The sequence below is a fragment of the Triturus cristatus genome, chromosome 12, assembly GCF_964204655.1.
Source record: "Triturus cristatus chromosome 12, aTriCri1.1, whole genome shotgun sequence".
Lineage (NCBI taxonomy): Eukaryota > Metazoa > Chordata > Amphibia > Caudata > Salamandridae > Triturus > Triturus cristatus.
In genome coordinates, this window is record NC_140595.1 from 49,759,337 (window position 1) to 49,783,979 (window position 24,643).

The 24,643-nt window shown below is 47.8% G+C and overlaps 1 protein-coding gene and 2 non-coding genes across 3 annotated transcripts; all 3 read left to right on the plus strand.

Annotated features, from left to right (window-relative positions):
• The first annotated feature begins 1,844 nt into the window (after positions 1 to 1,844).
• EEF2 (eukaryotic translation elongation factor 2) lies at positions 1,845 to 18,428 on the plus strand. The gene is made up of 15 exons (XM_085640053.1): positions 1,845 to 1,943; positions 3,051 to 3,265; positions 3,577 to 3,758; positions 3,839 to 4,050; positions 4,618 to 4,796; positions 5,171 to 5,276; positions 5,498 to 5,611; positions 5,736 to 5,874; positions 5,987 to 6,182; positions 6,707 to 6,965; positions 7,238 to 7,345; positions 7,428 to 7,781; positions 8,973 to 9,155; positions 9,238 to 9,370; positions 17,701 to 18,428. Exons 1-15 carry the CDS (start codon positions 1,941 to 1,943, stop codon positions 17,892 to 17,894), a joined length of 2,577 nt encoding a protein of 858 aa, XP_085496179.1. The 5' UTR covers positions 1,845 to 1,940; the 3' UTR covers positions 17,895 to 18,428.
• LOC146772415 (small nucleolar RNA SNORD37) lies at positions 5,352 to 5,418 on the plus strand. Its single transcript, XR_014974886.1, has one exon. It is a non-coding gene; the product is annotated as a small nucleolar RNA SNORD37 (small nucleolar RNA).
• LOC146772416 (small nucleolar RNA SNORA79) lies at positions 6,309 to 6,450 on the plus strand. The gene has a single exon (XR_014974889.1). It is a non-coding gene; the product is annotated as a small nucleolar RNA SNORA79 (small nucleolar RNA).
• Positions 18,429 to 24,643: the final 6,215 nt, after the last annotated feature.

Consider the following 24,643-nt stretch of genomic DNA (forward strand, 5'->3'; position numbering starts at 1 on the left):
GGGAGAATGGATAGGACATTTTTGCCCCCGCTGCCTGGGTCCTGTGCACATGGACGGCACAGCTGTGCTTCGGAGACCGCCGCCCCCCCCCCCCTTTGACTGTCTGGCTCCTTTCCCCTTCTAGTTCCCCCTCCGGACGGCACAGCTGTGCTTCGGAGACCGCCTGACCACCCCCCCCCCCCTTTTGACTGTCTGGCTCCTTTCCCCTTCTTGTTCCTCCTCCGTTTGGTCGGCTCCCTGGTTTTCTTCGGACTTGGCCCTCCTAACTTTTGAACTGGGACTCGTGTGCGCCCCGCCATTTAGGGACCGTCTCCTGTTGTGGCTCTTGTCCTTGGTCCGCCATCTTGCGAACGTGGTCTGTTCCTCCGTCCCTATTGTTTATACTTCTGGTCCCATCTCCGTTTTCTCCCTCTCTTTCCTGTCCCTATCTGCTTTTCTTACTTGTTTCTAACTGATACTCTTGTAAATGCCATGCTCTGTAAATCTGTAATATATAATTGTCTAACCCTAATCGCTTTTTAAATGTAATCTTGAGTGTTTTGCAACTTGTATATATATATATATGTAATTCTATCCACTAGAATCAGTAGTAGACGTATTTACTTATTAGTGCTCCTATGTAATTTTAGAGTTTCTTCTGTTTGTTTCTTCTCCTTGAGTGAATCTTCAATTTGTATATATGCAACTCTAACATCTAGTATCTGTAATAGGCGTATGTACTGACTACTGCTCTTTTGCGATTTTAGAGTTGTTCTGTCTGTATCTTTTATGTAACTCGTGTACTCCGAAGTCCTTATGTAATGTAACTGGTCCTTTTGTAAAGCGCTCTAACCACTAGTATATGTGGTAGACCTTTGTACTTACGACCATTCCTATGTGAGTTTAGAGTTTAGAGTTTATCTGTTTGTATCTCTTCCTTGAGTGACGTTACAACTTGTACATTTGCAGTTTTTCCCTCCTTTCGCTCCACTTGTACATTTGCAATTATGTTCTTGTTTTATATCTCTTATGTAACTCATTTAATCCAAAGTCCTTATGTAACGGAACTAGTTCTTTTGTAAAGCGCTCTGACACCTTCGGGTAATGTTCGCGCTATATAAAATGGCATTAAATAAAAAATTACCAGGTGAGGTTGGCTAACAGATTGGAATCAACTAGTACACTTGCGTAAGCTTATTGTTGATTCAAGTGTAGAGTAAGAAAACAGGCACACAGAGAATGCCTCACCAAGAGAAAATAAACTGGACTATCACACAGAACACTGACATCATCAATGTTTGGCAGGACCTCGAGACTGCGGAAACCAGACCAATCTGCCTGAACATAGTCTGTAGTGACGTCAGAACTGGAATCGTTGGTGCATATAAATAAACAAATACCAAACGTTTAAATGATCCAAAATGTCTGTAGAGATTGATGAAATGTTTAAATGTTTTGTGCTACTCTTTCATTGAAGCCACGGCCTCCCTGGAGGTCTGTGCTCAATGTTAAATTGTTAAGCAGCAGCTGTAGGTGAAGGGCAAGTGCAGAGCTCCTAATGTCCCGCGGTGGCGGAGGAAGGGACACTGATGCAGCCCTGGAGCTCTGCCACCACAGTCTGTGATGTAACCGTGGGATGGGACTTTGCACAGAGCTGGAACCAATAACCAAGTACAACACGTATGCCTCAGCACAGGCGCTGCTGTCTCTTTAAGAAAATGTCTCGCAGTATCATATATATGGCGATCGTGGGCAGGCAGCGCTCCTGCCGAAAACACACTGCGCGCCTGCGTCGAAGGGTGCGAAGAGTGTCACGTGACAACCGGCGTCGTACTATATAATCAGAGCGTGTTGACGTCAGCGTTCTCTTCCGCCTGTCTGTCCCGCGAGCGAGGCAGGCAGTCCAACCCGCCTTCCTTCTCCGTTCCCGATCTGTGGAGAATCCACCGTCATCCGCCAAAATGGTGAGTGTGGCCGAGCTGCCGCCGTTTCCCGGACCACTTCCGGGCTCTTTGAAACCCGTCGCGGCCGATATTTGCGCGATCTGTTGGTTGTTTTTTTTTGTGACTGAGCGTGAGGCCGGTGAGAAGAGGAAGACAAAAGGATGGTGCCCGTTAAAATCGAGTCCCTCCCCGAGCGCGGACCTCCGCTGTGACGTTGTACCGTAATGGGGCCGTACTGGCGCGGCACAGTGGTCTAGGATAGGCCGGGGATGCAGTGCGGCCTCAGTGGAAGCGGTTCCTAACCGCCGGGTTGTTTGAAGAGGTTTGGACACCGGTACAGCTGCCAGCTCCTGGAGAAGCTCCAATTAAGGCCCATGTTTCCTCCTGTAGGAGGGGACAGTGTGTTACTCGGGTGTCTGTAGGGACACCCGGCCTGATGTTTTCCCGGTGGGGGCCGGCGGAAGCTCGAAGGCTCTCTGCCGAGGGTGTTGCGTCATCGGGCAGTGACCTGCTGCAGGGGCGGGACTGCTGCTGCTGAGGGCGGGATCCCCCACCGACGGTTCGGCTCTCCTGTTCGTCATCGGCGGCTGCACCTGATCCGTGGCGGGGGAGGGCTGGAGGACGCCCATGGTGGCGCTTCGACCCGGCAGCACCATGGAGGCTGCGCTGTCTGTCTTCGGAGCCCTGTTTTATTTTCCTGATATCTATGGAACATTTTTGTCTTTTTAATCTCTCACAGCGAAGTTGATGTCTAATTTAGATTGTAGACTAATAGCTAGCAAAGCTGAACTATACGGATCATTGACACAAGTCATATGGGGGGGGGGCAGGGCTCACTGGTGTTTAAGTCTCCATGTCCTGTTAACTAGCTTTTGGCTTGTTGATCATGTAATGTGTGATTAAGGAGCTTGGCAGCTGATGTATTGTGGCACAACCATAATTATACAGGAATCTTCTGTAGTCACTCATTCTAATGGCGCAGGTATATTTTAATAAAAGCCAGTTTTGGAAAAATTAATTTTGAATATTAAGGCAACGTCTAGTAAGGTGTTGTAATATAGAGGTGTAACTCGTTTGAAACATTAGGTGTAGGTCATCTTTTTGACAACTGCTTTTCATATTCTTCAGGTGAACTTCACCGTAGACCAGATCCGGGCCATCATGGACAAGAAGGCTAACATCCGAAACATGTCGGTGATTGCACACGTGGACCATGGGAAATCCACACTCACTGACTCCCTTGTCAGCAAAGCTGGAATCATCGCTTCTGCAAGGGCAGGAGAGACTCGTTTCACAGACACCAGAAAGGACGAGCAAGAAAGATGCATCACCATCAAGTCAACGTAAGTGCAGGAAACGGGCCTATTTTCTAAACTACGATTTTAATTCCCTACCAGGAGCCCGTTATTGGTGGATTCTTTGTAGGGGGAAGTACAAATATTTCCCAAAGGGCGAGTATAGAAAATCTGACTTTTTTTATACCTAGGATTTTCCTAACGTTTATGCTTCATTAATTACTTTTCATTTTGGCATTTATTTTGAGTTAGTGGTTGTTGGGTTTTGGACAATACCTTACTTTTAATGTAAAGTTGCTATGCCGCTTTTGGTACTTACTTGAATGTATGCCTTTCTCATAATCCATTTTTGTTTGCAGCGCCATTTCTCTGTTTTATGCCCTGTCAGAAAATGACTTGGCTTTCATCAAGCAGTCTAAAGACGGTACTGGGTTTCTCATCAACCTGATCGACTCCCCAGGACACGTTGATTTCTCCTCTGAAGTCACAGCTGCCCTTCGTGTCACAGACGGAGCTTTGGTAGTCGTTGACTGTGTGTCTGGTAAGGTTTGGAGTTGAATACCAGCTTGCTTAAGTCTGCGTTTTGCTTTTTGATGCTGAGTGTCTGTTGTGCCTCTTCAGGGGTGTGTGTACAGACTGAAACTGTCCTGCGTCAGGCCATCGCCGAGAGGATTAGACCAGTATTGATGATGAACAAAATGGACCGTGCTCTGCTCGAGCTGCAGCTGGAAGCTGAGGAGCTGTACCAGACTTTCCAGCGCATTGTGGAGAACGTCAACGTTATCATTTCCACTTATGGCGAAGGGGAGGCTGGCCCTATGGGCAACATCATGGTACGGCTTCCTTTCCTGTGCACGTCATGGTCCCTTCCTAACCATATGATTTAAACTATTTTCGTTGGCAAATCTGCGGAATGATGGCCTCTTTATGGCCTATTGTGCGGTTTTATTCAATGACTTAGAAATTGAACTACATCGGGCTACCTACAATATATTATCCCCTTTACCCTACAAACCAGGGATTTACCATTGCACTATTTAAGCAAACTGAACTATTTCAGTTGTGGTAGCTACAACCTCGATTCCATCAACACGAGATCACCAAAGAGTTTACTTCTAAGGCACACGGTTTGATACAGTATAAGAACCCCTATTGTCCCATTTCTATTCTTGCATGAGAGAAAAGCCAAAGAAACATGTAGGTACAAAACCAGTCCTGTTTTCTTCAGCTGTCAGTGCAAACTGGCCCAGTAAGTTTTATTGCCTAGTTATGCTAATTTAAAGACCAACGTTGTTGTTGGCGATTATCCTTTAATGTACCCGTTTCTTGGTATTCCTAGTTAGGTTGCTCCCTCCATTGAAATTCTCCTGGTGCGCACTTATTTGAATCCTCTCTCTCAGATTGATCCAGTGCTTGGTACTGTCGGCTTCGGTTCTGGCCTGCACGGGTGGGCCTTCACCTTGAAACAGTTTGCAGAGATGTATGTCACAAAGTTCGCCGCGAAGGGTGATGCCCAGCTTGGTGCTCCAGAGCGTGCCAAGAAGGTCGAAGATATGATGAAGAAACTTTGGGGAGACAGGTGAGTTAATGGCTTTAGAAATCTCACTTTGGAAAAGTCGCATACGGTGACTGTAAAGGCTGGTGCCATGAGTGAACGGGTAGTCATGTATGACCATCTTTACGCTTAGCTGCCTCTCCTCGAGGAACCCGCAGCTCTGCATCTTCGTTTCTCTATCGAACGGTCTCACGTGTGGTTTTAAGTTTAGTGTACCGGCTAGGTCTTTAACAGCCCACTCAGCATCCACACAGATTGGGGGTTGTGCTGTCCCTGAGCTCTCCCTGTTCTTTGGTTGCCCCCGGTTACAGGGCACTTCAGTTCAGTGACCCTTAACACGCTGTGAGTGACGTGCTTTTGAAGCAAGCTACCCCTAACGTGTACTTCATTCCTGGCAGGTATTTTGACCCTGCAAACGGCAAGTTCAGCAAGACTGCAACCAACGCAGATGGAAAGAAACTGCCGAGGACCTTCTGCCAGCTGGTGCTGGACCCCATCTTCAAGGTGAGAATGTTGATACTATCCGTCGCCGTTCATTCCGGGTCCTGTTACTCTGTGAAAACGCGCTGGATAACTGGTGTACATGATGACTTACATTTCTTCACTTTGACCTGATAAATGTTGAAGAAAACCCTAATATCTGACAACCTCTGTATGCAGCTGGCGACCTGCGGGCAGGGCTAGTAAAGGGCTCTACCACTCTGACCTTTCTCTCTTCCTCCAAGGTGTTTGATGCCATCATGAACTTCAAGAAAGACGAGACCGCCAAACTCATCGAGAAACTGGAGATCAAGCTGGACAGTGAAGACAAGGATAAGGACGGCAAGCAGCTGCTGAAGGTAACTGACTTGCATGTGTCATGGGGGTTGTAGAACGGCCCTTGCCTTGGTTCTGCTGCGCCTTTACTTGTAGCGGGGCTCCCCGGTCTCTATGGACTCGCTACATCCTGTGCTCTGTTTGCAGGCGGTCATGAGGCGCTGGCTGCCAGCCGGAGATGCCCTGCTCCAGATGATCACCATCCACCTGCCCTCCCCGGTCACTGCCCAGAAGTACCGCTGCGAGCTCCTGTACGAGGGCCCCCCCGACGACGAGGCTGCAATGGGTGAGTGTTGGCTGCTCGCCGTTGTCTCCAGGGAAACTTCAGGTTAAGCATCCATTTAATGACCCGGTCTGTGGTGCTCGGCTAATGGCCTGTTGGTTCTCGCTTCTTCAAGGTATCAAGACCTGTGACCCCAAAGGCCCCCTGATGATGTACATCTCCAAAATGGTGCCCACCACGGACAAGGGTCGCTTCTATGCTTTCGGACGAGTCTTCTCTGGTGTGGTGTCCACTGGCCTGAAGGTCCGAATCATGGGGCCCAACTACACCCCCGGCAAGAAGGAAGACTTGTACCTGAAGCCCATCCAGAGGTGTGTAGTGGAGCTGGTAACGGATGCTCGGGCTTGTAGCGCTGAAGCTGCTTCCCGTCAGCCGGTGTGCTGAAGGCCACTCGCCGCGCGTGATAGCACATGTGGCTGCCTTGTACCCTGTGTGCCCGACGGCCGTTCCTCACGCTGCCCGAGGCGTGGGCTCCGTGATTTTAGGCCGTCGTAGAGTAACGTGGCCTGTCTTCACCCTGGGCGTGCTCGGGCAGGTGGCTGCCCGCCATCGTTTCGGGTTTTGCGGGGCCGCACACTTAGCGCTGCCCCTGAAACTGCCTGTTCCTGTTTCAGGGGCAGTTCTGTTTACTTGCCTAGCTGCTTCTGTATATTTGTTGGCACCCCGAACCCCCTTAATTTCACGTGTTGTTCGTCAGGGCCTTCTCTTGGGTCCAGAGTTGCTCGGGGTGAGCTGCGCTAGACGGCTGATGTGTCATTGTCCATAGGGCACGCAAGCGCATGCCCCATTGCTTAGCGTTTGCCGCCTGGTAAACCTGCCTTCTCGTCCCCCTCAGGACCATTCTTATGATGGGGCGCTACGTGGAGCCCATCGAGGACGTGCCTTGCGGAAACATCGTGGGTCTGGTCGGCGTGGACCAGTACCTGGTGAAGACTGGCACCATCACCACCTTCGAGCACGCCCACAACCTGAGGGTGATGAAGTTCAGCGTCAGCCCTGTCGTGCGCGTGGCTGTGGAGGCCAAGAACCCTGCGGACCTGCCCAAGCTGGTGGAAGGGCTGAAGCGCCTGGCCAAGTCCGACCCTATGGTGCAGGTGAGTTCAAGGTTCAGGGCCGGGTAGCGCCTGTGGTCCGGGTTCCTGAAGAATTCAAGTGGCTGGACAGAGTGGTGTTAGTGTCAGCTGATGTGGCCAGAGGGTCAACCACTAAAACTGGTTTTCAGTCGCTAAGCGGCGGAGTAAGAATATTTAAGCTGAGTTTTTACGCGCTTCTAGAGTCGCTCAGGTTGAGGGCTGCGGACTTCTAAGCGCTGCATTAGATGCGCGGGGCTGCCTGTGGGGCCTGACACTTTTTCCTTGTCTTGCAGTGCATCATTGAGGAGTCCGGGGAGCACATCATTGCCGGCGCCGGGGAGCTGCATCTGGAGATCTGCCTGAAGGATCTGGAGGAGGATCACGCCTGCATCCCCATCAAGGTGAGTCCCTGTTCTTGCTTCGATCATGCTGGTATCGGCGGTGTTGTGAAGCGCTCCACCAACCCATGTGCTTGTCTTTCAGAAATCCGACCCCGTGGTGTCCTACCGCGAGACGGTGGCCGAAGAGTCCAGTGTGCTCTGCCTCTCCAAGTCTCCCAACAAGCACAACCGCCTGTACATGAAGGCGCGCCCCTTCCCAGACGGGCTGGCCGAGGACATCGACAAGGGGGACGTGGCTGCCCGCCAGGAGCTGAAGACCCGTGCCCGCTACTTGGCAGAGAAGTACGAGTGGGACGTCACCGAAGCCCGCAAGATCTGGTGCTTCGGTCCCGACGGCACCGGGCCCAACATCCTCGCCGACGTCACCAAAGGAGTGCAGTACCTGAACGAAATCAAGGACAGCGTTGTGGCCGGATTCCAGTGGGCCACCAAGGAGGTAGGACTTCACACAATGCAGCTGCGCTTGGCAATGGAAGCTGGGGTGGCTAACTTGGACAGGCCAGTCTAACAGTTACGACCAGCTTTTGGTTCATAAGGAAGTTAAGCAATCTTCACCTTTAGTCCTCTTGGCGCGGAAGTAGGATGCCCTGGCACTGGTTGGGTCTAGAATTGATAATTCTAACACTATCCGGACTCTAATAGAAATCCGGATAAAGTGCAGGTAGCAGATAACGCTGTCGCTAGGGCGATCCTTGACATTCCTAGGTGCCTATCAGCAGTCCAGCTGGATTGTACATAAGGCTCTCCAAGCGAGTCCAGCTGGCTCGGAGATGTTCCACTGGTACATTACAGGGAGAAATCTCACTTCAGTCATCACACGCTGGTTATCCTGCCTACAGTCGTAGAGAGTATGGGGCAGAGCCTGGTCAGTCACTGCAGCCTGACTCGCTTCTTCAGTCTTCTACTGGGATCAGTGAGTGCCTGCCTTTCAGAAACGCACAAACCCTGGTTGTATACTAGGTAGGCAGCCCCATGGCATGTGCACTTGATTTGCTGTTGGTCTGCAGCAGGACTGCTACGATTAAAGTGCCTTGATACCTATAGGTAACTGATTTATAAGAATCAAATCGGCTAACGCGAACCATATGACTACATTGCATTTTTTGTCATTTTTTTCACACTGGTATATTGTCTGTACCCCTTGGATGACTAGTGTGCACTACACTTGACAGCAATAGGTAGCATAGTCCTCAGCCCTGGCATCCAAAGCAGTATTAACTATGTATTGACAACTTAACTTTTTTTACCTTTTTTTTTTTCTGGTGTTGAGGTCAGATTGCATAAGACCTATCAAGTGACTTTGAGTCCACCCCTTTTCTTGATTCCTTCTAATGCTCACTTTTGGAGAACTGAAGTATCTTTTTGCATAAAGACTCCATGAGTGCAGGTTTCCCATCTGCTCCCTCATGCTTCTAACCTTGCCTTTATTCCCTCAAGCACTTAATTTCTTTATATCCCATTCACTGATCTCAAAAGTGTGCCCTATTTGCTTTGCCAGTGATAGTATTATTTGGAGACCTATTTCTAATGCATCCTATCACTACTAGATTGAATTTGTTCGCTCGTGGGAAAATAGAACTTGCACTAAGCGAGCTATCTGTCTCACTGCCATCCCTTTTGCTTGCAGGGTGCTCTGTGTGAGGAGAACATGCGTGCTGTTCGCTTCGATGTCCACGATGTGACCCTGCACACTGATGCTATCCACAGAGGTGGCGGCCAGATCATTCCCACAGCCAGGAGGTGCCTCTACGCCTGTGTTCTTACTGCGCAGCCCAGGCTCATGGAACCCATTTATCTGGTGGAAATTCAGGTAACATTTCTGTCTTTGATATCTGCTTGCCGCAGATTCCATGTGTTCATCATTGCCCTAACAATGATGTGCTCTCCTGCAGTGTCCCGAGCAAGTGGTTGGCGGAATCTACGGTGTCTTGAACAGGAAGCGTGGCCATGTGTTTGAGGAATCCCAGGTGATGGGCACCCCAATCTTCGTGGTCAAGGCGTACCTGCCTGTAAACGAGTCTTTTGGTGAGTTCTTGGGGCTTAGTCTTGCGTGGAGTGAACTACTTCGGTATTAAGTGTAGTTGCTTAAAACTGTCTAGAGGTATAGTTGGGGCCACTGGAAACTTGCATTTGTGCAGCTGTGGCGGTTGTCACAATTACAGATTTGCCACATAATCTGCCAATTCAGCAGGTTTTAATTGTTTCTAGCTCAGATGGCTTGTATTAAACGCGCATCAACATGTGTTGCAGTGCAAGACCCTCTGTATGTTGACTGGTCACCTTTCTGTTACTTATTGCTGTATTTGGTTGTTAAACTGACCATTTGCTGTGCCAGACAGTGTTAAAGTGTAAAGACAAAACCATCAATTAATACTATCCCAATGTGCTGCTTAACATTATTGTTCGAAGCATGTGAGCTGTAGATCATTCATTGCATACTCCTGCCATCTAGTGTTGGGTCTGGATGTTAGCAAGTTTTTCTTCGTCTTTCCCGGCGAGTACTCCTTTTGGTGATCGTGCGCATGGGCATCGACTTCATTGTTTTCCACCATTGGGTTGAGGCATGAATTGCTGCGTTCCAGTTACTGTTTCTCTGGGCTCCCTCAGTGCGCAATCCTTGCCCTGACTATTATTTTCAAACACTTATTTCCATTCTCCGCGTTTCTAATTAATACAGAATCTTTCGTTCGGGTAGTTCGTGGGAGGCCTTGCAATAGATGGAACAGACTCCATTCAAATTCTGCCCTCGGTGCCACGTGAAGTTCCTGCGCACTGATCTGCACAAAGTGTGCAACTTATGCTTCTCTCCGGAGCACAACAAACTACTGCAACACGTGTAAATCTTCGCAACCGAAGAAAATTCAACGTCTGGCCCGACGTGACATGCAGAGCCAACATTCTGGACCTCTTAAGAGAAGATTCTGAACAAGAGACCGGCAATGCCATAGGAGCCTGTCTCCAATGTGGACTTGGACATCATGTTGTGAGTTCTGATCCTCCCTTGCCCCAAAGTCCAACTCGTTCAAGGAAAAAGCTCCGGTTACATCTCTGCCCTGGGGCCACGGTCTGCACCAAGAACGCTTCCAACGTTTTGGCTTGGCACCAAAACACACACCCAAAGCCTTCCGGCTCTGAATAGTCCACTTTTAAGCACTGAGCTGGAACCTTCGGGCCGAAGCAGAAACCTGGCTCTGCCCAACCTCCTTAGATGCTGAAGGCTACTTCATAACTGAAAGCCTCCGTATCAAAGACCTGCACGGAAACACAGATGCTCCCTCCTATGCCATCAAAGAAGCACTGGATCGCGGTCCTGCCTTCAAACTGGACTTTAACACAAAATTGACTCTGTATCAATCCAAAACTTGACCTGTTACAGCCATATTGCCACTTAAGCACCTGAAGCTTACAGTATTACTTTGAAAAGGAAACATGTGGGTACTAACCCCATATCGCCTCATTCCCTTGAGACGCAACCGTTTGTCAATTACACCTAATTCACCACCATATACACCTGATAAGAATGATAGGGCTGGGGAGAATGATTCTGCTCCTCCAGACCTCTGGAGAGTTTACTAAACTGATTCTCCCACAGGTAACTATCCTGATCTTTAACCTACTAAACCTCCCCACCAGATGACAACCTAGGCTGTATAGGACTATTGAGCAGATCTGTGCATCATCGTGGGGTTTAATTACACAAGGCATCCCTAGAGTAAGATTTCCTTTTTGAAACACTTAGTAGGTCCCAAAGATCCACTCACACTCCCTATGGTCAAGGGTATGCTTAGACGTGGATGACCTATTTAATCATCCTGTTTGGGCACATTCTCACCCCCAGGATAGACAATCTAAATTCTGTATATCAGGGGCCAGGTACGCTTAGATTCTTTGGTTTTTGATGCTCGTTAACGGGCCAAGTCTCAAACTTCTTTAAATGCTCCACCTCTGGACAGTGTCCAAATTGACACCTCTGGGAAAAGAATAGTCTCCCAAGCTGCAACACTAGCGCATTTCCAACACCCAGGCACTTTTAGCCAGGTACGATAGGGCACATTGGGACTAAATGGAGCTCCTGCCTGAGCAAAAGTACAAAGCTCAAGACCTGGTGCAAGAGGGAAAGCTCATCTCTAACAATTCCATCAGGTGTTGGATGCGGCTGACACTGGCTAGAGCTGTCAACACCAGCGTTCTATTAAGAAGACATGCTTGGTTAAGAATTTCAGGACTTAAACCAGAACTTCAAGCTTCTATACTTACTACACCTTTTGGCAAACATCTCTTTGGCCCTGTAGTAGACACGCCCTTCAAAAAAAAGACGGACGTGGCAATCTATTGGAGCCCTACAGTCCCCTTCTGGCTGTGGTTCCTTTCGGTGCTCCCATCGTGGAGGATCCAAGAATACCTCAGACACTACCTCTACATTGTACAAAGGCAACAATCTGCCCTCTGCGTCCATGGGTTTCTTCAGAGTGGGTTACAGAGGCAACAAGGCAACGGTAGAGGTCCCAACACGCGTGCCTTCCCCTCCAATACCAAACGGTGACATGCCTACATTCTCCCTGACCATTTAACACCTGTTTAGGGGTGTCGTTCACAATTCTTAGCCATCTGGCAATCAAGAACTACAGACATGGGTGCTAGGAATTATCCGTTCTGGTTATTGCTTGTAGTTTACAAATAATCCTCCAAACATTCCTCCACGTTGAGTCACCAGACCACCTACACCTCAAACAAGAGGTTCAGCCTCTCCTCTTAAAGGGAGCTATAGAGCCTGTACCACTTCAATACCAGGGGTTGGGCGTATACTCCCGTTACTTTCTCCTACCGAAAGAGGACGGTTCTCTGACCTATCTTGGACCTCAGTGAATTGAATTACTATAATTCGATCACTTTCACTTGGTGACACTTCTACAACAGGGTGACTTTCTGTCTACTCTAGACTTTAAGGACGCATACTTACCATTCCAATACATCCCACTCATTGCGATTTTCTCATTTGTGGTAGTGGGGCACCATTACTAGTTCAAAGTACTCTTGTTCAGAGTCACTGCTCCCAGAGTCTTTACAAAGTGTGCGAGTAGTCGCTGCTCACCTACAAAGTCAACATTCATGTCTTCACCTTGGACGACTGGCTCATCAAAGCCAGTATGTATCTAAAGTGTCCAACACACACATCACTGCAGTTACTGCACCAACTGGAGTTTACCGTCGATGTGTGAATCGCTTCTTCAACCTTTCAACACTCAGAACTATCTAGGAGCCGCTTTACTCAGAGCTCTAGCAGTCCCAGAATTCACAATATTCACTCTAGTTCTTCAGTCCACTAACTACCAGTTTGAGTATATGCAGCTACTGGGAATGATTGTCTCTTGCATCATTGTTCCTCAAGACGGGCTTCGAATGTATCCCCTTCAGGAATGCCTCGCAAGTCAGTGGAACCAATCACAGGGTCTTTTAACCGATCTAGTGTTGGTGAACTGCCGTACTCCTCACTCTGCAGTGGTGGAACCCACAAAATGTATCAGGAGGGTGGCCCTACATAGACTCTGTCCCACAAGCCATGCTAACAGCAGACTCACCGCTCACTGGTGGGGGCTCATCTCCAAGATCACAGTTCATGGCCCGTGGAGTTCAAAGCAGAAACTCCACATAATCTAGAGCTGCTAGCCGTGTAGCATTTGACTCGTCAGTACGAACTAGGACAGCTGTGCCAACGGGGGGGGGCACAAACCGCCACACTTGGCTCAACATCTGGAAGTGGGCCATTCACTACAAAATCTATCTCCAATCAGATTGCCTATCATCTCGGCTGACAGATGGCAAATCCACGAGTGGCAACTTCACCCTCAAGTTCTCCCATACTTTCAAAGTTGGGGGTTCCCTCAAATGGATCTTTTTGCTGGACAAATGCAAAATGGCCAGGCTTCGTCTCCAGGTATCCACACCTGCTCTCCAAAGGCAATGCACTATGTGTGAACTGGTCAGGGATATTTGCCTACGCTTTTCAGCCTCCCACTCATTCCATTAGTGGTTCTGAAACTTGGGAAAACATCCCTAACGCTCATCCCAGTAGCTCCCACATGGGCCTTTCAACCTTGGTTCACTATCCTGTTAGAGCTGGCTCTAGTTCCACATCAAAAGCTGCACCTCGCATCCAGTCTCCTCACACAGTCAAGGTGAAATCAGACACCCAGATCCCGAGCTATCTAGCTCCCGAAATCAGTTAGATTATCTGAATCTTCCACCAGACTGTATGAACATCATTAGAGAGGCCAGAAGGCAGCTAAATGGAAATGTTTTCTATTGTAATATCAACCCTCAATGCTTCCATATAAAATAAATTTGTTACACTTGCAGCGGTGTTAGCTTACACTTCTATCTGCCTACATCTTGCTGCGTGTATACAAAATGGGCAACGCTTGTCTCTTTAGAGTGCCAGTGATCACAGCTTTTATGGAAGGGCTTAAGTTATACTACCTTGACTTCCACCTGCCCCAGTGTGGAATCTTAACATAGTCCTCACACGATTATTGGGCTCACCTTTTGAACCCATGCATAAACGTGAACCGCAATTTCTCTCGTGGGAAATAAAACCAACTTTTTATTGCTTTTGCTCCACCTTACGAAGGCAATCCTATATCGAAGTCTGGTTTGCCAGATTGCTTTTGCAGAACAGGTTTGAATACATTTAACAGATCTTTAACAATACCCCCTAGAGCTCATTCCATTCACAAAATAGGGGCTACTATGGCTTTCTTAGGAAACCTAGCCGTAGTTTACATAAGGCTGCAGTATGGTCTCTGCAACATATTCACCAAGCACTATTGCATAGATATGTTAGCTAGACAGCAAGCTAATGTGGACCAAGCAGTACTTGCAACACTTTCAGACAACTAACAGCTACGGATTAGCCATTGCTTTAGAATACTGCGCTATAGGTTATGCAAAGCATGTGATCTACAGCTCACATTCCTCGAACTGACAATGTTACCCAGTAAGCATCTGCTTTTGGCATGTAGAGCTGTAGATTCACATGCGCCCACCTGGGTACCTATACTTGTAGTTCTCATTCTATAGATGTACGCATGGACATCTGTATTAACGCCATTCTCACCCTCTGCGGGTAAACAATCTAACAATTGAGTCGATGCCCATTCTCACTATCACCAAAAGGAGTCACCTACCTCGTGGCTGGAAAGACCTCTCCAAAGAAAAAACAACTTGCAAACATCCGGACCCAACACTAGATGGCAGGAGAATGCAAAGCATGTGTATCTACAGCTCTACATGCCAAGAACAGATGCTTAATGGATAAGTAACTATCCTTTCTTGCCATACTTTACACCACTCTGCTGCAGAATTTAGCCCTCCAGTACCATTCTAGTTACCCTGCATAATTCCATAAATAAATGTACTGCAATTACCTACTGTGACCTCATTTTGGTTCGATCGCTGTGAAGTTGGAAGTGCAGAGACCCATTGCTGCAAGTCACAATTGGCTTTTTTCCCTAGTCCCTGTCCTGTTAAGTCTTAGTGTACACTTATTTGTGTGTAGTTGTGGTTTTAAATGTAAGACATTGGCAGATTTAAGCAACACTAGCAATTCCAAATAAGTTGTGATAGTCTGATTCTGGTGTAAAACATTTCCCTCTACTTTAATCTGGAAGTTTCACGATACCATCCACATCATAGAAATTTCCCATTACGTAAACCAGTTTTTAAAATGGTGGCATAGTAAACTTGTGCTATCTAGTGGTGAGCTTAGACGTTTGTATTTGATTTTTTTTGATGTCACAAGATCTAGTGACTCATTTAGTAGTGCATGTTCAGACTTGTACTGATCAGGTGGTTTTCAGCACCTAGCTGCACTTGCAGGCAGGCTGGACTGTCACTACAGCATCTTGGCACACTCTCCCTGATTTAATACTGGTGTCTTAAACTGACTGGCTTCTAAGGTCTTTTGCAGACCTTAATTCATTCACACTATTTGACTTGACCCATAGGATAGTAGCTTTGGCCCTCAAAGACTGATCAATACTCCATATAATCTGTGAAGGCTAGACTTGTTCCGCAGCAGTGCATCCTTCAAAAACCTGTCTGGTTTGCCAGTACTTCAAAAACCAGCCAGCATCTCACTTGGAGTGGAGGAGCTACTTGCCTGCATCCTGTAGGCACCAACCACAATGTCCAGTTCAAAGTAGCTGCCGACATCTGTTTCACTGACTCTGTAGCCACACCTAGAGGATGCCTGCATACCCCAGAGGCCAGGTCTGTCTCCTCTCAAAGTTGAAATGCCCTGCACCAATAACCGGAGTACTGGACCCCTTGCTGCAACCAACACCTTAGAGTAGTCGTCGAGGGAAGCCTGATCTGTGGACGCCAGCACCAAGAGCGGTCTTGTTTCCCCATTACAGGTCCAGAATAAGAACAGACTACCTTTGACTCTCACGGGCTGGTTTACAAAACCCTCTGCATTTCAAGCTTCCCGGCCTGGGTCCACTAGCAGACTGCTACCTCCCTCCCCCTTGCTCAAAGGACCCTCCTCCCTCCCCCTTGCTCAAAGGACCCTCATGAACTGAGCTTCGTGTTGAAGCTCCTGGACTTGGCCTTCAAGCCCCCCTTTGCAGCAATTTCTAGATGAACCCACCTTTTTGTCTACAGCAGTGGTCTTCAAACGTTTTTGCTCTGAGCCCCCCTTAAACAAAATATTTTGTATTCCGGCCTCCGCTAAAACATAATGGCATGACTGGGAGAGGGGGGGGGCTTATGAGATCATTTTCAGGAGTGCATTTTGGGGTGCTAATCAACTGAAAAGAGCAAATACATTAGAGTTGAAATTGACAAACTACTCTACAAATGTGGGTGATTTGAGCCCCTCACGCCTCTTCCCCAGTGCAACTTCTGCACCAACGACAACTATGTCACGGAGTAACCATCTACTACTCCTGCTGCCTGGCTATCAATCCAATCTCCAAACATAATTGAAATGAGCTTCCCAATGTCTGCCTCTTTACAGCAAGCGTGCCTTCAGCCCTAATGCTTTCGAGAATAATGAGCCTCCTTGCCTCTTTTGTAAAGTATGATTGTTAGAACTCTGATGCAATGGACCCCTCACACTTCGGGACCTCAGTACCACTGCACCTGCTTCATAAATGAGCTACCGTCCTGTGCAGCTTGTTAGGAAATGGGCCTCCATTTGCCCTATCCTCACTGTCATTTCTGTGAAGCCTAAGCTAAGATGTTTCCTCTGCTTCAGTTATGCCCTCTTGGGCCATTGGTTCAAGGCCCATGGCACAGGTTGGGTGGACTGGTCCCCAGTGCAAGAAAGGATAGTATAACAACCATAACTGGGGTTTAGTTGGGACCTTGGGCCCCAGTTCCACTGCATGTGCAGCACCATTGGTATGTATTTTACTGCCCACTCTACTAGGCCATCTCTCTTAGGCCCGAGGTCCAACAAAGGCTGACTGGGGTGAATGTATGACCTTGTTCTGCATTCTGTCCAATTGTTTTTGCATTTGTCACCCCGAGTGGGACTGGTATGCTCAGGCGTGGGTCCTGTGCTCTCCATGCACTGGAATCCAGCTATCCTGGCTGAAGAGTTTGAATACAGTGTAGTGCACAAGGCTACCAAACCCATCCAGCACCTCTGCAGCTGAACATACCAGGCCATGGTCAAAACCAAACTCATAGGAAAGCATTGATGTGGATCTGTGAGAATAATTTATTGACTGTATGCAATGTTTTTACCACTTGCGAAGCCTGCTTGACCACACTATCAGATGGTGCACCTTGAGATTTTAAAGTAAGCTCCTGTCCACCTATAAGGGATGTCTGGACTCCTTACACTATACCTTTTTTGGTATACCATATAAAGATGCAGCTTCCTACATGGTTTTAGGGGGTCTTGAGACTGCATTACCACACCCCTGGTGTGCCGTAGGCCACTGCACCCAAGTACATTTAGTGCTCTGCTCAGTGTAAGCACAAATAACATGCACAGATGTACTCTGGCTGTTGAAAGCCACCAGTTTTCTTTTCGATGCAGGAGGCATCCAGGCTTGCATTTCAGAGGCAGTGAGTGACTAGTATTTCAAATCTTGTTTGTCCCTACGGCACGTTTTGTACTACGGCCCAAGGCAATTTTTCAGTCTGTTTCTACACCATTATACAAAGGAATAACCATTAGCAAATGATTTCTCCTAGGCAGTTGAAGTATGTAATTAGTGGGTCGTGTGAGTCAGTCATTCCATGGTCAGTCGTTGCTCTTTTTGAATGGGAATACTAGTTGCTCCTTTATTGAAAGTAGTTAAAATGCATTGTTCACTAAACTAAAGGCATCTTCTCTTTTTCAGGTTTTACAGCAGACTTGAGGTCTAACACAGGCGGTCAAGCTTTCCCCCAGTGCGTGTTCGATCACTGGCAGATTCTGCCTGGTGACCCGTTTGATGCCGCTGCCCGCCCAGCCCAGGTTGTGGCTGAGACACGAAAACGCAAGGGACTTAAGGAGGGAATCCCAGCACTGGACAACTTCCTGGACAAATTGTAGAACAGCAGCGGTCCTCCCAGCACCAACCAAACCAACTGTCATTGGACTCTTGAAGATGTAGCCATGGTAACGTGGGGAGCTGGCGCATTGTTAGACTGCAGTGACATCTCTTTGCCTTGCACTTGAAGCAGAGCAACTTGATCTCCAGAGTACATTCGTATTCAGCCTTATAGGTTTATCTGTGTTGCACATTATTTTTGGGGGCTCCACGCGGTGCCGTTAACTAAAACATTTCCACTTAACCACACGACCAAGTCGCTTGGTTCATATTTATTTGCGACTCAAAGAAACACAGGTGCTTTTTAGGAAGGAACACTTGAGGAGGGATGAGGCAGTAATTCTGTCAGTTGGCCGTCAAGATGCTATGCCAGTTGGCTATAAAGGCTTGCGGGTACAGGGACTCCTGGTTTCTTTGGGGCGGGAGAGCTCGTTGAGGGCAGAAAGTTGGAAGGCAGGATCTTGTGCAGTGTGGTTGTCAGCATGAACATCAAATGTGTTAGTGCCATTTAACCAATAAATCTGATCTGAATTCTCGATTCTCTGCTTTATTTTTTCCCATTATGAAGTTGTAACGCAAACACACCTGCTCAGCTGGGATTTGTATATTAGCTAGTGCTTTGCTATTGTAGTGAAGTGCCAACAGGTGGTGACATCTGTTGGTTAGTCTTAAAGGGACTCTAAAGCCCAAGTTTCAAATCTAGTTTGTACACTTGAGGCAGTTCCTCCAAATAAAGGGTTTTCAGTTTCTAAAACTTCATTAACACAACTTGCTATTTGAAAGTTTGGACCTAATGATGCAATGGCGCTAGCCACTTTTGACCTAACATTTTATGCACCTGTCGTATTGCTCGCCAATAAATTGCATGTTGTAATAAACATGTAAATCTTTTTCAAAGAGGTTAGCCATTCCATTAGGACCACCTTGTGCGCAAATAACACTTGTACCTTTGAGCTGTGAAGTTAGGGTTTCAAAAATAAAATATAGTTGGCTGTTGCTTCTTGTGACTCAAGCTATAGCATGAGTAACGCTTGTCAGTGCTGACTGCTTGTAATTTGGCTATTTGAGGGGGATTTGGTGAAATGAGTAGTTGCTTCTGTACCTCTGCTTTGGAAGCTCATTGAAATGTGTTTGTGTTTTTTTTTGTCTCTAAATTGTCATGAATAAAATCGTACCTTTGTGGGTCCTAGTTCATCTGACAACTTTATTCAAGTTTGTGGTATTGGAAGGAACCACGAAGGACCTTTTCACTCGGTTTTCTTAATACTTCAATTATTGTCCCTTGTAACTGGAGCACCAAAGGTGTTTTTGAATACTTGAATGGTACGCTTATGTCACTTGTATGGTCTTTTTGGGCTCTTGTCAGCTGGAGGGACTAGTCAGATGTCCGGGTCTCTTACAAATGCTCTTTAGTGATCTTTTTTTATGGATCTATGGGACTATTCTATTGCTGTGGGTGGTAGTGTCAGGTGGATGTGCTATTGGCTGGTTCTGGCAGTGGATCATAATTGGTCTGTCTGGTACGGTCACTGTAGCCTTCATAGAGATTGCAAGTTCAGATTAGGAATGTCAACTTCTAAACCTCCAATCCACTGTGTGGGAGTTTTTGGTGTTGCAGTCTTCTGGCATGTAAGACCCACAACACACCGGGACAGTCTCCAACATTTCTTCAATTTTGGCCTCTTTTACCATTGTTTACTTGACATACTGGCACCCGTGATTTAGACGAGATTAGGAAAGCATAGATTGCGGTTGTTTCTACTTGGCATAAGTGGAAGAAGCCAAAGAGCACTAAAGAATGCACAAACATTTGCCGTTGGGATAGATGATGCCTTAAACTGTAATGGTCAACAGGATGGATCCCTACAACCCTCCAAGAGTAGGAATACTCAAGGAGCACATGATCATGTTGATGGATCGAAGCACTTCCTGTGAGGAAGTCTAACATTGAATCTATCGTCTACTCGGGAGGACAGACTGCACCATACAGATGTGGAGTTGGTGCCTCGTGGCTAGGAAGTGGCAGTATGGAAGCTCCTCTGCTGAGATGTCAGAAGGTGCCTATTCAAACACTGACCTTAGTGGTAGAACAGTTTCTAAAACACTTCAATGCAGGGTCATTAAGGGGGATGGGGAACCTATAGATGGGCTTATTTTAGATTAATTTGGTGGGGTTATTGCATCTGTTGCAATGTTTTAACCCTACCAACACACCAGATGCACTGTGAAGTATGAACAAGGTTATCGGATCGCAGTAGAACGATATTTGCATTATCAGTTGGCTCTAAAAATGAGGTTTTGATCTGTCCAGTCAAACTAGTTTCTTGAGACTTCATGTACTTATTAGTTGTAAGGGCTCCTTTATATAGTGTAGTCCACATTCAAGTAGAGGGGAAATGTCAATCGTAGAACCTCATGTAAGAATTAAACATTTGCTAATTCTGAACTTTGAAATCCACTACAGAATTTTGAACACCCAGTAGATGACAGGGTAGCTCTGTGTTCCAGAGTTGAAAGGAACTTGAAGCTTTCCACAAAATGGACATTAAAGGGTGCATATCTCCACACAGCCAGATTCACTTTACTTTTAAGTGAATACCCTCCACCAGCATTCTGATATGAACGGGTTTTCAATTCACTGGCTTTGCTGAACAGGTGCCCAAGTGTTTAGAAATGCCCCAGTTGCTTAGTGGTAATCTTAATTGCTGTCTCTTAAAAAAAAAAAGACCATTTTGCCGAAGCATAACAAAATAACACAACATTAACCTGGTGCGTGACCCAAGCCACACTCGCTTTACAGACCTAAAGGTTGACCCTAGCAACAGCTTTCCTGCCCCCCCCCCGGCCCTTTGGAAATCAAGAATTTGGTGTGTGATTATGGGCAATGGGTACTGTGAGGACTAAAAGTAATGAATATTATTTTTAAACAACTTGTCATAATTCCTTAGTCCCAGTGTTTAGAATGAGTCCAGGCAATCACTAGCTACATTCACAAAACCCATGAGACTGTTTTAACTACACTTATTTTTAATTAAATTTATTTTCATTAAAGCCTGCAAAGTGCTAGCAACCCTCCTGTCTGCAAGTGGTGTGAGACAAATGTTTGAACTGAATGATCCGGACTAGGACTTGGTGATACAGCCCCCAGCTGAATCCTAAACTCGTGAGATAGCAAAATGGATCCAGTCACTAAGAATGGCAGAGGTTAATCATTTATCTGGATTGGAAAGACCAAAGGTTGGTTAACAAAAAATAGCCTTGCGAAAGGAAGCATTTCAAGCTAGTAAATTGACAACTATGCGCATTCAGGGTATATGGGAGATGCTTTGAGTTGAAGAGATGAGGGAAATGTGAAATCCAGGACACAACTAAAACAAACCATGTCTGTGTGGGTAGGTTTGGCTTAGGTTAAACATTGGATCAAAGCTGGTTACTTTTTTTGGCCACGTAGATGGAAACTGTTGGGTGAGAGAAGTCTGAGAACTGCAGACAAGAGACTGAGGTGGGAGTTCAGGCTTGAATGTTTGTAAACATTTTGGATCAGAAGTGGATGAGCAGGGTGAGAATGGTGAAGCAGTCGTTGCCCTGCGACCTCACCCTTGCTAGAAACTACTGGTTCAATACTGTAGTTTCAATTGAATTGGCAGAAACAAGCTGTTTTATGCTGGACTCAAAAGTCTCTTATCCTACCCCTCTGGCATCTGTTTGAGCCTCTTTCTTCCATAAACAAGTAGGAGGAAATTGTGACCGGTTTCATAACCTCTGTAGGTTTCGACACATCCAAGAGCTGAAACTGAAAAGGGTTCTCTCCTGAAAGAGCAATACCTGTAATGTGTCTACATGATGCTGAGGTGCCTCTTGGATTTCAGACTACTGAATAAATGTATATTGACAATACTTTTTTAAGATGACCACAAATATATGTTCGAGGCATATGAGCTGCAGATTGTACACTTAGCATAGATCGCCATCTGGTGTTGGGCCCGGATGTTTGCAGTTTGTTTTTCTTCTTGGACAGTCTTTGGAAGTCACGAGTTTGGTGACTCCTCCTTCGGTCCGTACTGCGCATGGGCTTCGGCTCCATCCTCAGATTGTTTTTTTCCGCCATCGGGCTCGGATGTGATACTTCGTGCTCCGGCTTCGAACTTCTACGGTTCCAGCCTCGACGGAAAATCCTCGTTTCTTCGAGTTTCTTCATCATTATCTTCATCTCTCGAAGCGGCACTTTTCTCCATCCCGTGCACCGGCCTTCGGGCCCCCCTCGACTCCGGTCCCGGCCGATGGAAAGGACTCCGTTCAAAAAGTGCCCAAAATGTGGGTCTAAATTTCCCCACACCAACCTCCATCAGGTGTGTAATCTTTGCCTCTCTCCAGAACACGAGGCCAGAGACTGCCCCGCCTGTAAGTCTTTTCGATCGAAGAAAACCATCCGGGATCGAAAAGCTCGACGCACCATGGCGCACTCATCGTCTGCAGCTCCACCGGACATCTTCGGAGACGGCGCCAAAGCTTCGGGGCAAACACACACCGAGCAGGAAGAAGACGACGTCAGCGCTTCCGAGGCCGACGACTCCGACGTGGAGGACATCACACCGGCGCAGCGGGCCGTGAGTACTGTGCCCCCTCCCTCCCCCGCGCCCAAAACCAAAGCGACTCGGGTTACTCCCTCGCCTGCCGGCCTGGGCAAAACCAAGACCAAAACTTCGATCACCCCACCTTCGGGCTCGGTGTCGAAGCATCCAAAGTCTCACGGCAGCTCGGGATCGAGCCAGCCGACGCCCGGTGCCGAAAAACAGCATCCGGCACCGAAGAAAGCAATATCCAGCTCTACTCCGGTGCAGAAGCCTGGACTCTCGGTGCCGACCAAACACAAACCTAAATCTGTCGGCACCGACGCTCCGGCGCCAAACTCCTTCGACGCCGAAAAAACAGGAGGCCCCAAAAAAGCATGGCGCACACAAACCATCGAAGTCCTCGGTTCCGAAATCACCGGTGCCGACGGACGATTCGACGCCACTGGCTCTGTTTACACCAGACCCTCTACAAAAGACTCTGTCCAAAGACTGGACTATTGACTTTAATTATCAAAAAAAGACGCCTTGATGCTCCGGCTCCTCCTCCACCACCCAAACGGAAGGACTCTGCTACTTCTCCCCTCAGAGTGCCCTCCCCACTACCACCTCCCCTACCTCCTCCACCCCCTCCCAGGTCTCCGCCACCTTTACCTCACTACTCTCCGGCCCCGTCCCCAGATCTGGACGACGGGGACCCGGACAATTATCCGGCGGACGCCCCAATGGATCCCACTCCACCAGGGACCCCAGACCCGTGGGAGGATTACAATAACCCGGATGTACCCGATATTCCTCAGGACGACCTATACCCATCCAGGCCGTCTCCTCCAGAGGACTCCTTAGGGTTCCATCATTTAGTGCAGAGAGCAGCACACTACCATGGGGTGGACATGCACACTGAACCAGTGGAAGACGACTTCTTACTGGATACATTTGACATACAGGACAAATCCACCTCCATCTTACCCATGCTTAAGGGTGTCACCAAGCATGCCGCAGAGGTGTTCAAAGACCCTGTCAGGGCCAGGGTACTAAACCCTAGAATAGAGAAAGTATAAGGCGGCACCCACAGACCCTGCATACATTAAGGGCCCTGCTCCCTTAGATTCCCTAGTTGTCTCTACAGCTAGAAAGCGGGCTAACTCCCAGTCCTCAGAAGCCCCACCGCCAGACAAGGAATCCAAACTCCTAGACGCGTCTGGCAGCGCACCGCCTCTCAAGCTGCAAACATGTGGCGCATTGCAAACACACAAGCGCTACTTGCGCGCTATGACAGAGCACACTACGATGAACTTGAGGCTCTTATGCAGCACCTCCCCGAGAAACACAAGCGTAGGGCTCATGAGCTAATACAGGAGGGTAAACTCATTACAAACACCTCCATTAAGTGTGCCCTCGATGCAGCCGACACTGCTTCTAGAGCCATAAATACCAGTGTCCTGCTTCGTCGCCATGCCTGGCTCAGGATCTCCGGGTTTAAGCCTGAAGTCCAGGCGTCCATACTCAATCACCCCTTTGACCAACAAACGCTCTTTGGGCCCAAGGTAGACGAAGCGTTGGAAAAGATGAAAAAGGACAGACACAGCAAAGTCTATGGGGGCACTCCAAACACAAGCGTCTAAACGTTCCTTTCGACGCTCCTCCTTTCGTGGCACAGGCAGAGGCTTCTCCACCGATAACACCTCTACCTCCTACAAATCCCCTCCTCAAAATACCTTTTCAAAGGGCAACCAAAGGGGTGGTTACAGAGGCAACAATAAGGGCAGGGGCAAAACTAACAACACCCGTTCTGCCACCCCGCCCACACAATGACTTCCCTCCGCTCCCCCCCAGACCATTCCACTCCGGTCGGGGGCAGACTACAAAACTTTATCCACACATGGGAGTCCATAACATCGGACAAATGGGTGACCCAAATCATTCGGTCAGGGTACGGTCTCAAGCTAACATCTATCCCACCAAGGCACCGCCCAATGTCTCAAGAACATTCCACACTGCTCAAACAGGAGGTACTCTCCCTCCTCCAAAAACACGCTATAGAGCAGGTCCCCATCGATCAGCAAAATCTATGGGTTTACTCCCTTTATTTCCTAATACCAAAGAAAGACGGGACCCTCAGGCCCATTCTGGACCTCCGGCCTCTAAATGCCTGCATACATTCAGACCATTTCCATATG

Bases quoted from the DNA above. Each gene is read 5' to 3' on its own strand.
- EEF2 (XM_085640053.1), top strand. The intron at 7,782-8,972 runs GTAGGACTTCAC...TTTTGCTTGCAG, and splicing joins TCCAGTGGGCCACCAAGGAG to GGTGCTCTGTGTGAGGAGAA. The intron at 9,156-9,237 runs GTAACATTTCTG...GCTCTCCTGCAG, and splicing joins TTTATCTGGTGGAAATTCAG to TGTCCCGAGCAAGTGGTTGG.